Source organism: Rhopalosiphum padi, chromosome 1 (assembly GCF_020882245.1).
Source record: "Rhopalosiphum padi isolate XX-2018 chromosome 1, ASM2088224v1, whole genome shotgun sequence".
In the NCBI taxonomy this organism is placed as follows: domain Eukaryota; kingdom Metazoa; phylum Arthropoda; class Insecta; order Hemiptera; family Aphididae; genus Rhopalosiphum; species Rhopalosiphum padi.
The window spans coordinates 17594456-17608367 of NC_083597.1; the positions used below are offsets into that span (position 1 = coordinate 17594456).

The 13912-nt window shown below is 34.7% G+C and overlaps 1 protein-coding gene across 6 annotated transcripts in view; it reads right to left on the reverse strand.

Annotated features, from left to right (window-relative positions):
* The window catches only part of LOC132924951 (insulin gene enhancer protein ISL-2B-like), a 110327-nt gene that overhangs the window by 5842 nt on the left and 90573 nt on the right, over nt 1-13912 (reverse strand). For all 6 annotated transcript variants that reach the window (XM_060989408.1, XM_060989395.1, XM_060989402.1 and 3 more), the window contains 2 exons: nt 2865-3135; nt 22-147 (listed from right to left, as the gene is read on the reverse strand). In XM_060989408.1, the coding sequence (XP_060845391.1) occupies nt 22-147; nt 2865-3135 (397 nt within the window). The remainder of the gene's footprint in view (nt 1-21; nt 148-2864; nt 3136-13912) is intronic.

Consider the following 13912-nt stretch of genomic DNA (forward strand, 5'->3'; position numbering starts at 1 on the left):
TTGTTACGTATTTTTTTTTACCTATGATTACACTGTTGACACGCGAAACACTCTAAGTGGTAGACGTTGTTTTTGGCCCTCATCACCATCTCGAACGCCGGTATTACCTTGTTGCACGCCGCGCAATTGCCGGTCGCTCCGAATAACCTGAAAATTACATTAGCCTTACATGAATATTATAATATCGTGTCGGCGATTAAGTGACTGAGGCGGGTTTTGTCTGTGTAAAATAAAACGCACACACTCTTGTACTCTTTATACCTACGCGCGCGTGTGCGTCCGTTATTCAAAACCCCCGGTGTGGTGCATGGCTGGTCGGGGGTGAGTGCGAGAAAACGGGATATATAAATTTAGGATAAAAATTTGTTCGAATAATATACGATAATAATTATAATATCGGCTACATATATTTATATATTATAGGTATATACGTATGTAATATAACCGTTCATTTTCTCGGCGTCTATATTATATATGTAATATGCATACCGTGTATAGGTACATACTACATTGTAAGTTATAACGCTGATAAACCGATTTAATGGATTTTTGACGTTTAATTATTAGACGCGAGCGTAATGTGTATGCGTATGTGTGTGTGTATGTGTGTGTGTGTATGTGTGTACAGGTACACCTTCTTTTTCTGGCCCGGCGCAGGATATTATAGAATATTATAATAACAGTATATATTAATAAACTATAATATAATTTGTGTTATACATTTAAACCATACGTAAACCGTAATGTTACTTCGCACAACAGATGTTCGCGTTGTAATAATAATATACAGAACGCCGAAACGAAATGCATTTTTGATACACATATTATAGCGGTCCGACCTCGTACGTCGACGCCTCTAGCCAGTATTATCTCGTTACAATCTATACACAGAATATAGATACTAAGATATATGTACAAATATAATATAATGTACATAAAATATGTATACGTATATATGATGAGTGTCCAGTTATTGCGTCGTTGTCGTTCTTATTGTATGCCGCATGGGCACTACTTTAAAATACATTTTTTCAACATAGTTGATTTATATGTTTTTCCATTTTGATGATAAAAATGCTCGGATATTAGGTTTTTAATTTTTACCGATATTTATTTACATTGCGTAAAACGTACCGGGTCGTTTCAGCGTTTTAATAAATAATGAAAAATTTGAAAAATAAGCCTATATTTCCGAATCGGTCCGAGCAAAAAATAAATCAACAGTTTTTATACCTATCTGTATAAATTATAATATAGTGCATATAAATTATATGGATACGAAGAAAATGTAAAAAAAAAAAAAAAATTAAAGAATCTAATTCATACGACCGCGTCATTATTTCCTAATCCATTATTACATATAACACGTTTTTGCTTATTATTATGCACGTTCGACTATAATAGAAAATTCTAATTTGTAATTATATGCATATGTATACGGGCGCATAAATAAATAATTTCAACGATTGTTCGCATTTCCTGTTGGCCGTTGTATGTTTATATGTTTTGATAAAAATGATAAAATTTGAATTTCGTCATATTAACATTTGATTATCAAACAATAAAAAAAATAATATGACGAATAACATATTATACTATTCGAATATTCAAAAAATGAATCAATCTGGCGGAAAGGTCTTATTACTTATACTCGTTTTGCGAGGGACGGTAACATGATATTCGTTCGTCAAATTAATTCGGTCGTCCAAACGCGACAACGACGACACATTGTCCGTGTCCATTCATTAGAGAGAAGTTTGCGAATGACGAAGTCTCGTCCACACGCCGAGGGGTATGTATCTGGCATCTTTGTGTGTGAGTGTGTGTGTGTACATATAGTTAAAGGGGTGGTATGTATATGTATAATAATAGTAAAACAGTCGGCTTGCCCCATTTCTATATACACACATATAATATATTTGTGTATTAACTTGGCTGGATGATATGTGTGTGTGTGTGTGTGCTTATATATACGTGCAGATTGTGTTTTCCGTCAGCGGCAGAGAGTTGACTTTTGTGCCGGGCCAAGCAGCGGCGTTTTGGCCGACATACGGTTTTAATTAAATTCAACAGCCGCCGACGGGCAATGGAGAGAGAGAGAGAAAGAGAGACAGTGAGTGAGCGAGCGTATGAGAGAGAACAGTCCCCCTCTTCTCCTGCCATCGTAATTTCCACTTTCCGCGATCACTTTCATAAACGGATTTAATTGAATCCGGAATAGGTGTCTCTCCTCCCACGCACTCGGCGCCCATTCGACGCTATCCTCTAGACTTATTTTTATTTTATTTCCATTGCTGATAATTCGGCATTCGCGCTAATTAAACCCTTTCCCTTCACCAGCGTCATCGTCTCCTCGTCCTTCTATTGCGCCATTTATCCTCCCGCCGTATGTATATAGAAGAAAAACGACACAACAATACGATTGCGCTGTACCGTAAAGCTTTTATAGCATACGTATACATATAGTAAGTATATGTGTAATAATATACTTCTGTCCGTTTGTATAATAATGTAAACATCGTGGACAGGAAACAGAATTTACATTTTTCATTTATAGTCGTTTACGGAAATTCCTGATTGATCAGCTATGGGAAAAATTCACAACAATAAATTCGAAATAATGTTTTTATCGGACGACCAAATATCGAAAGGAAATATCAGTAAGGAGACAATTTTCTATTGCACAATCAGAGGGGATTACGCATTAAGATCGAACGAGTGATACTTTTCGATTTTATAACGCGAAATGTGGACGACTATATTTTGAACATGGTATAACTGTATGTCGGGTTGAGTTTGAGTCACGTATATTTAAATTTTACAACCAATAAGATTAATAAATAACTGCGGCACAATATCTTTACCTAAGGTAGTCCCTTTTGCAGAGTATCAGGTTGGCTTTGGTGTACAACGTGGATCCAACTTCGCCTAAGCGACAGTCGCAGCAGCCACATTTGAGACAGTCCTCGTGCCAGAATAAGTCCAAAGCCTTGAGCAAGAACCGTTCGGTGATGCGTTTGCCGCAGTTGGCGCACTCCCTGGCTATCATTGCCGTGCTGCCGTTTAAACCTGTTAACGTGGTCGCGGTCACTGTGCCGCCGTTGGTCACCACGCCGCCGTTTGTTTGTTGATGTTCTATAAAAGACAAAAAATAAAATATTATTACAATATTTTCTTTGAATTTTTTTCTACAACTACGGGGGCGTAAGAGTTATTAAATACAAATAATAATACTGACCAAGCAAATATCATTATTATATCATTTATATCATATAACATATGTAGTAAATACGTTTGTATAAAACCTAAATGACTCGCGGAGTATCTATGACAAAATACATGGAATTGTACTTTTAGATAGTAAAATAATTTTAAATCAGGCAGTTGTTTTAATTAATAAATTATTGAAAGATCATTATCAGAGAATTATTACGGTAGACTAAATCCGCTTGGTAAAACTTATAAAAACTAATTATGTAAGCAGTGGAAAGTGTACATCGCATTATTACTGTTCGTGATGGTCTTCATTGATTAAACTTATTCAATTTACTCATTCAATAATAATATAATGTATAATTATATTATGGTCATAATAATTGATTATAATAAATACATTGATTGATTTAATCGCTAAATATAGGCAGTTTGTATTTTCAAAAATTTGATAACTAATTAAGAAGAGTTGTGTTTATTTTTAATTCTATAACAAATAATAATATTTGTCAATATGTTTTTATTCTTTTTTAATATCATTTAATAATCGTATTTTAAAATAAATAAATTATAAGTAAATATATAAATTATGTAATGGTAACGTAAAGCTTTAAAAAAATTGCATTTATTCCAAACGATTAGCTTACAAAAAAAAAAAAAAGGAAAAATAAGCAATTACAATTGAAAATTTGTTTTGCAGTGATGTTGTTGTAACTAATGAAGAGGAAAAAACGACGGTATTCACTATATATGCAGAAGCAACGCTGTCAATATCAAAGTAACGTAGTAACATTGTTCGAAATTTGCCGAACAAAATATTGCAAATTAAAGTACACAATGTAGAGGTTTCGTCTGGGCTCTTTAATTACGTGCCGGCTAATTTTTATTTTTTAATAAAAATTAATACCATGAACTGCGCTTGTAAAACAGCGGCTCACCCACCACCACCTTCTCTTACACGCTGCACGCCATTACATTATGCATCATCCGTCTTTTCAAACTTAATTTTAAACTTCTCATAAACGATGCTCTAAACTTATTTCATTTAAATTTCATTTAATTTGTATAGATATATACATCCGATTCCCGCGCCCGACGAACATCATCCTCCAGACTTTAATGAATTTTACTCGCCACTTCCCTCCACCCATTCGACCGTCCATCAATTTAATCCCAAAATCGACTTAATGAAAGTTCCGCTTTCTTCACTACTACTACATCTTGCGAGACACGACAATACTTAAAGCTGTTTTACAACGGACTTTCCCCCACATTTTCTCTCCACCCCCAATACTCACCGTCTATAAATATATATATATATATATAGGACGGTTTCATCGATTATAAAAAAAATTCAAATTACCGGTAAATTATTTTACAATAGTGCATTTACTTATAACCGCAGTCGTTTTGTGTGTGGGTAATTCTAGATCCGATCAACGTGGTAATATTATTCAAGTATAATCAGTGTCGAGTCGAGTAGTGTATAATATACATATATATATATATATATATATTTACTATATTTAATATACATTATTATAATATTAATAAAAGGTAAGTGTAATAAAGTTTGGCGTGTATTGACTATTTATAATTAATGATTATATATTATAATCATATTTTATATAATATGTAAACGATTATCTAATATAGTGCCAGTAGGTAGTAATTAAGTACATAACAAGTGAAATAAACATGATAATTATTTTTGTTAAAATGTTTGATAATTTATAAACATATTATTATTGTTATATCTATAGGTACGTGAATGTTTAAGTATATGTAGCGGATAAACAGTAAAGTATATAAAATGATTTATAATACACTTGAATAATACAATAACAATAAAAGAAAAAAATGCTACGCGCTTTTGAATAATGTGACGCGTTTCATCCGTGTATTAGGTTATTCGACAATTGTCATAAAGCATAATAAAAAGCATACAAAATGCATTCAAACGGCGAGAAGAATGTACGACTACTTAAGTGAGCGGGTCTTTTTTCGCAGGAAAGCAAAGAGTGTAAGCTGAATCGGTAAAAAAAAATTGAATTAAATAAAACGAAAAACTTTGATCAGTCGATAAGACGTCTCTAAAAGCATTTTAAAACGTGAAAAAAAAAATAATTTAATTTAATTTATTTATTCTAAAATATTACAAGGTCTTTTCGTATATGAGCGTGTGGCATTTTGATGTCGGCAACATAATAATCCACTTACCGCGGCGGATTCCGGTAATAATAAAATCTCGCTGGCCACGGAACGCGTACCTATATACCTATATATAGTTAATGGAATCGCTTTTTATTGCGCTTTGATCGAGATATTTCCTTCAAAATAAGTCTCGCGCGATATTTCCTCCCCTTTCTTTGTTAAAAATAAATAAATAAAAATAATATAATTATGTTAAAAAAGAAAAAGGATTTCTGTCCTGTACGAATAGTGGCTTCCATTAAGCTTCCGAGGGGTTTTATACTGCCCTTAGGAGCCGGACAATCCGGGTACGAAATGGATTTCGTAGTCACGTTGCTTCTGTAGCAGCAAACGAATGTCACGACGTGGACGTAATTAATCTTAGTTTTTAACTAATTACCTTTCTTTATTTCTTTTTTTTCATCCCCCTCACTTGTCTCACGGGGTTGGGATTCGAAGGGGTAAAACGTGGAAAAACATTTTCTAAACCGTATTATTCTTTGTCGGTTTTTTTTTTTTTTTAATAATCCGAGAGCCCGCGGAGAGAAGGAAATTATATACTTTAATTATTTCTCTTTTTTTCTTTCCCACCGTCACTGCTACCGCCGATTTAATTAGTACGGTTAAAAAGAAAGGTTAACAGAAAAATAAAATGAAGCCCCTGCACACCACTTCTCGCTGCAACCACCACTACCACCACTACCACCACCACCACCATCACCATCACCAAGCCGGCAAACATGCGAGGTATAAAGAGTAACAGGGGAAGTGATGATGTGGGGAAGAAGAGACTAAAGCGGTTTTAATGATTTTTTTTCGCTCGGAAATTGTTAAAATTAAAATTAATTTTGTACAAAAAGAGAACGTATACAATAATAAAACGCGCTTAGAACTTTTTTCATTTCACCATCACCGGGCGCGTCGAGACACCTCTCTCCGACGGTTTGATGTGGCATCTGTGATATGGTAAAGTTTTAAAATTAAACAAACATTTTACGAACACGTCGTATATCATTTTTTTGTTACTTGTCCCTTTCTATCTTTCCTTATACATATATATTTAATGTGGTTATTTGTGTTTTTTTGATTCTGGTACGTTAAAAAAATATGCGGACGTCAAATTTTTTTCTCTCCGGTGGTTATTATTGTTATTAATAAGAAATTACGACAAAAATGATTTAATTCACCATACTATAATTGCATCTAATATATTTTATAACAATATTAATTGTCAGTAATACTATAATACTATGAACAGAGTTCGATAAAAATAACAGAATAACTACCCATATAAAGCTTATATTCGCTTTATGCGTATTGCGTATACAATAACTTTACACTTACACGGTATATTGAAAAATAAATAATTTATGTTTAGGTAACGGAATAAACTTCACTTTAAGACACTTAATTTATGTCCTAATTTATGTGTACAAACAAAAACAATTTAATCGATCCGTTATATTAACGAGAACGATGCGAAGAAGAAAAATAATATTACATTTATTTTTTATACTCTAATAAGCTTAAAAAGTTTTAATTAAGCACACCGGTTTTAAATAAACCATATATACCTACATTTTAATGAGCATTTAAATTATGCAAATACAACAATATTATATCCCATGCGCAGACATTTTAAATGTAACGACATTTTAGGAAAAATAAATACAATATTAAACGATCATAAAAATTAAAAAGCGTAAGAAAACTTTCAAATATATACTTATAAGTACACGGGATGCACTAAATATTATATAAAGTATACTTTATTATGATATTTTTATGATAATGAGGATATCAATTTTGATGATTGCTTTTATTGATTCGGATTTCAAAAATATATAATAAATAAATTTAATATTTATAAAAACTAATACTAATGGACCATTGTATAGAATTGCTGCATATAATATGACCCACAATTCTCTTTACAAGACTGTGATAATAATAATAAAAAATGTATTAATATAATATTCTGATTTTAATCCGTTAATGCACAAATCAAATAATCGACTCTATGAGATTTTTTTTCTGTTCACACTGTGACGATTCCAATAATTTTAATGCGTTTTTTATGCTAATCGAAAAGTTTTGGACGTAAAAAAAAAATAAATTCACCGGAAAAAGGTTTCAACTCTGTTATTTATATTTTATTTACCACTATTTTTTGGTTCAGTAGGATAATGGAGAGTGTTTTATATTTGTTTTTCCTGCGTAAACGAAGACGGACAAGTCCCAATAGACAGGATAGCCAAAATATACATATATACAATATAAATATAATACATATATATATATATATATATATATTATGTACATCAGAAGTAAAAACAAAACAAAATAAAAAAATAAAAGCTCGCAGCTAAATTATAATAGTAATGCTAAAAAGGTTTTACATTCGGATTCCATTTAGGTTTTGGGCCGGTCGAGAATAAATCCATCTTTTTTCCCTGCCCAATAGACAGGTTACACGTATTCGCTATTACTGCCGGACAACTGGAAAATAGACTTAACGCTGCAGCCGCAGTCACAGCCACTTTCTTTCCCTCGTCGGGCGTCTCTTGACGTTTTCAGACCGACTTACAAAACTTTGTTACTCTATATTTTATATATACGCGTAAGGCGGCACCATACCACAGTCACAACGAAGGTCAAAAATCTTCCACCGCAAAAATCGGGAGTTGATAATTGACATTTATTTTGAGAATTATATTATATTATATGATAGCGCCATTAGTGTTATATATCTGTATACATTATATACATTATAATAATAATAATCTGACCACGACGGCGTAAGGGTGGCGGCGGTTTGTCGGAGGAAGAAGCCGACCGCGTTAATATTAAACTATTTTAATCTGAAGTCAGTGAACAACGAATAAAAAAAAAACACTATAATATTATTATTATTATTATTATTATTAAAGCTTGGTGTAATCACAGTGGACGGAGCAGGGTGAACCAGGATTAAAAGCAATTTTTCCATCGTTGTCCTCAAAAGGAATAACAAAAGAGGGGTGCAGGGGTGTCGACGACGGTGATGGTAGGCTCGGGGGTGAAGTGTGCATGTGGTGGCAGTGGCGGAGGGTGAAGTGGAAATAAATTACTTTCTCGGCTTATTATTATACCATGCGTATATATATATTATATATAGACGGGCGGGACGGGACCGGTGAGGGTCACATGGAAAATTGGAAAAGGCGCGAGAAAACTTTAACTGCCATCCCTTTCCCCCTCCCACAATATATATTGGAGGGCCACCTTAATTAAATGGGTGAAGGGAGGGGAAGACGGGACGTTCGGGTCAACTGGCCAGGCTTATATTAAAACGACGGCAAAGGGCCACGGAGAGTCCGTTAATTATAAGCCTTTTATTATAACAAATCCCATCCCCGCGCGCCACTTCAACACCTCACGGAGGGGTTTTGACGTTTAACATGGTTGGGATTAAAATCGGAGCTTTTGTTTTCGGTACAAAATAATTTTACAATTAGCCGCACGTCATAATGATTTTTATTACTTTGTGTATACTAATATATACTCTTTGTTCTGTCTTTTTTTTGAATTTTATTATTTTTTCAGATTACGAAATCTCCGAGATTTGAGAGCACGAGCTTTTAGTATCTCAAACACGATTACGGGCTGTATAGAAAAAGTATAACGAATCTGCTTTCGTCAAACGAAACATGGTTTGAACACGTTTCTCAGAAATTAAGTGCACTCAAACGAACTACCACCGACAGCCGTCACTTACCCGAATTCGATTTAAAAGCGCTACTTTATTAATACACACTAATTAATTAAAATATTTCATTCATTCCTCGGTTTTTAAAATATACTGAGTCACGATATTTTGCAGCTCGTCTTAGAATTTATTTGATATACGATAAACCATGACCGTCGACCGAGGTGCAGTACGAAATTATTAATTTACACGCGTATACACTATACACACCCTTTTCAACTATTAACTTCTAGGTTTCCTTACCATGTATATAAACATTTTATACATGACTATAACACCAATTAACCTAATTAGTATCATGGACGTACACGCTACGCTAGTGTAAATAGTTTGCAATTTACCAATAAACATGGTTTTAATTTATTTATTTAATTCCTATCTTTGACACAATACAAACGTGATTATGTTATGCTTTAACCTTTATACATACGATTTACAAAACAACCGAAATTCTATATTTTCAAGCAATTTGTTTGACACTTTGGCGTGATGTTCTTAACCGTTGTCAGTAATTATAAAGTGTGCATCGAATAACAATGCAATTAGAGTTCGATACCTGTATGCAACGATCTTCTATCGACACACGACCGTCGAGTATTGTCTACGTAATCGCGATCTATCGCGATGTTTGGCCGGTAAACCACACTACAAAGTATGTTTGATAACATTAAGCAATAGGTAGGTATACTAATATTTCTATTACAGCAGTTGATATAATAATATTATGTTGACAGGGCGGCGGTTAATCGCAAGACGTTTTCCGACAACTCGCGGAATGCGCGTGGCTCCGCGAAGCGCGCGTGCGGCGTGCCCACCACGCTGTTTTAATTAAACCAGTGTCGTCCTATTACCGCGGTGCATTGTGCCCCTCTTTACTATGTACGCGCATATATTCACCCACACACACATACACATATTTATCAATACCACTGTTGCCGCTCGAAAACATCAAAACACAGGGTACAGGGTGTCCTGTGTAATTGTGGCGAATGATTAAACAGAGAAAAGTAACCTCCAGTTTCCCGTTTCAACGTCGAAAACCCTCGCGGAAAGCGCTCGGGCGTTCCGCTAACGATGCAACTCATTAAGAAAGACTCGAGTCCTACTCCTGCCCACACACCTCCACCCCCCACCAACGACGACGTATTCCCTGAATTTCTCTTTTTCGACTAGAGGGGCGGTCGTGGGCGCGCTGCTATGTATAATTTAAATAAACCCCCCGCCGACCCTATTCGCAGTATAGTTGTCTGCAATAGCCTATCCCTTCGTTCGACCTCCCCCTCCTCCTACACTACGCCGTCAAAGCCACCACCGCTATACACTCGTTTTAAAACAAACACATATATCTCCTAATTGGTTGCCAACTTTAATTGCTCACGGCCACTGCTGTACAGATAAGTAAACATTATGTACGGGTGGTGTACACACTACACACAACATAAAACGCTCCCTAAGTCCCCCGCATCATTAAAATTTTCCTTTATAATTGTGTTTCGTTATTTTTTTAGCCCGCCATTCGCCCTTACTACCGTATAGTCGCACTAACAATGTTTGCATTAAACTCGTACACGTATCCACGCACGCGCGGCCGTGTATACATTTGCACGTATAATTACGAGCGCGCGCGCACGAGCCTTTTGAAAGGGAATGGGAGACGAAATGGCGTTTTGACTTCATATATATATATATAGGCACAGGGTACTATACCCCGGCCTATCCTTCCTTCGGCCGGTAAACAAGCAATATTCGCCGGACTCGGGCGATATTATAATCAACGAGGTTTGCGTCATCCACCCTCCTACGCCACACTACTGCAGCTACCTTTTCTTTCGCGTGTATAAATACCTGCGTGCGATTGTGGGTTGCCCATCGTAAAACAACGGAGCCACGAACAAACGGAACACGTAATTAAACTATTAATCGAAACTCGGTTCTGACGCAGATGAGAAAATAAGGAGAGATGGTGAGTGGGGGAGAGATGGCGTGCGTTGTATAAGGGAGTCGAATGACAGGGAAAGGGACGAGGAGGAGATAGAGTGAGAGAGAGAGAGAGACACACACACACACACACGCGGACTAACAATCAAACAAACTCAGAGAACTCCGTTGCTTAATATGCAAGTAATTAATTCCACAATAAACAGGCCTGAGCCGTTTTTGTCCGTTAATGAATTTTCTTGGACGAGTTAATTAGCGTCTTCAAAACACATGGCACAGCACAATGCTAAATAATAATAATAATAATAATAATAAAAGGTAATAATAATATGATATCCTATAGCATTTACTAAATTAGTCGCAGTTATATTAATTATGAATACTACGAGGTACAACAGATATACGTATATTCTATAATCTGTAGATTAATATATGATTTGAGCTTTGATTTTGATGCGTATAATATAGTTTGATGTGGCCGAGTACAGGGCACTATTTTTCGTGTTTTATACATAGTATGTATGCTGATAGAAATAGTTTGAAGTGTTCAAATTCAAACTTTAAAGTGAATATGTGGCTGAATTAAAATTTTAATGTTTCATTGATTATATGAATAATAATAATTTTTTTATATCTTTTGAAATGTCTCGTCGTTCGCTATACCATAAAGGGGAAAACAATAGTCAGTGTTTATACATTTCTCAGATATATACATATGTTATTCAGTTTTAAATGTTTTAATTATTCCAGTGTTTAATATAATACGTAAGTTTAAACAATATAATATATAATTAAATTATTACAATTAACATTATAGTACGGTTTTACTGCAAAGGTCATTGAAAAAATAATTTCAATTCAACCGTTGTATATATGCGCGAGTAAAAATGAAAGATTATTAATTTTACAGCGTACTAAGTTTGTTTTGTTCACGTTGCGTATACAATTGGATACATTTAATTAACGTTAATCTGAATTTATTAAAGGTTGATTTTATCAAGGAGCGTTACTAAGCCAATGCATTGCACGCGTAGTATTAATTTAAATAAAGTTTTTGTATACATATCAGCTACATTCTAATGTAATATATTGATAAAAACTTTAACTTTCTGATTATTTGATAATACCAATTATTATTTTTATAAATTATAATACCTATTACATATAAGTATTTTTTTTGACGATTTCGATTTCGATCGAAATCTAAATACGTTATACGTCTTAATAATCAACTGCAATGAGATGAAGTACATTGCACATCGCTGTTAGATTCAAATTATATCGAACTATATTTTGTATTTACTTTGCGGTTTAATCGAGTTTGTGTCTTAGACAATAAAATGTTATGAGTATAGGTTGACAATGATTGGTCGTTATTACACAATGTTTGGCAAAGTTGAGTTGGCTATTTGTCAAAAAACAGCAATGGTTTATAAATTCCTCGGGGTCTAACGTTTTTCTGGACGCCGTCTCTTGTTTAGGTCCTATTCTTTGCCCTCTAGAGTCACTATGTGCTGTAACAGGCGTATACCAAACATATATATATATATATAGATATATATATATCAATGTGATCGGAACTCCACCACAACACGGGATGAAACAAAAACATTATGACTTACGAGCGTAATAGCCGAAGTCAGCTTTTACACGGAAAAACGTTTTGTGGGCCGACAGTTATAAGGTTATTTGTCATTCGGAAGGTGTGTCTGGGCACGCTGTCCGTTTAGAGCAGAGAGGAACGCCCGACCTTCTTCGTCCTGCCTATAATCCATTCAACGGGGGATTCCCCGGGGTGTCATCCGCTTTCTAAAAACTCGATTTTTCAAAAAAAAAAAAAAAAAACTCCCAAAGAAAACAGTAGAAGTTTGCAGAAAACGGACATATCCCTAAGGATAATTCGATACATATATCTATATAATATAAGGGTCCGAGTGAGTGGCACACTGTGTTCAATTCCGCTTATTGCCTTCTAATGCTCGCGCATCGATTTAAACGTCGCTCGTAGGCCATAATAACGTAATAGCATTACGGCCGTATATAAAAATGGACGCGTGTTGTTGCCGGATTATTATTAACTTAGCGAGATCGATTTATTTCCACCAGACTGCGTATCGCGCCGTGAATAGAAAATTGAATTGGTCGCGCGTCCTCGAAAATTCTCCCGGAATTGACGCAGTATTGTTGGCTACGTGTCGAAACGCAAATATTCCAGCAATGTTTTCGTTTTTTTTTTTTTTTTTTACTATTATTTTAAATACACGATTAATATTTGGATCGCGGTGAGATGTATTAAATTACACGTGTATGTGTACTAAAAACAAATAATATACAATATACGTACACAACTTATGTACTCGAACGTTTGCAAACGAATCCGTTTGATAATTTTGCAAAACGATATTATGGTTATTCAGTTTTATGTAGAAATTTCGAATTTTCATAGAACCACCGAATAAAAGACGCCGCCGGCGATCGAGGTCATCGGGTGTATAGATCTATTAAAAAAGTTGTTACCACATCCCCACAGGCCAACATATTATATAATATATATATATATACCATTTCATCAATCCAAATAATCCTGAACAAATATCTTTTCATCTTTATCAACGTTTACTTGCGAAAATGTACAAACGGGCGCACATGATTAACGGGGTGGCATGTAAGAAAGACGAGTAAATATTGTTCGACGCACGCAGACCCCGAAGGAGTATATAATATACACACGCACACATACATATATACATATATATATATATCAGGATAAATTGGTTTGGCTGTCGTATGTTTGGTTAACTCGAGAAAACTATTCGATTC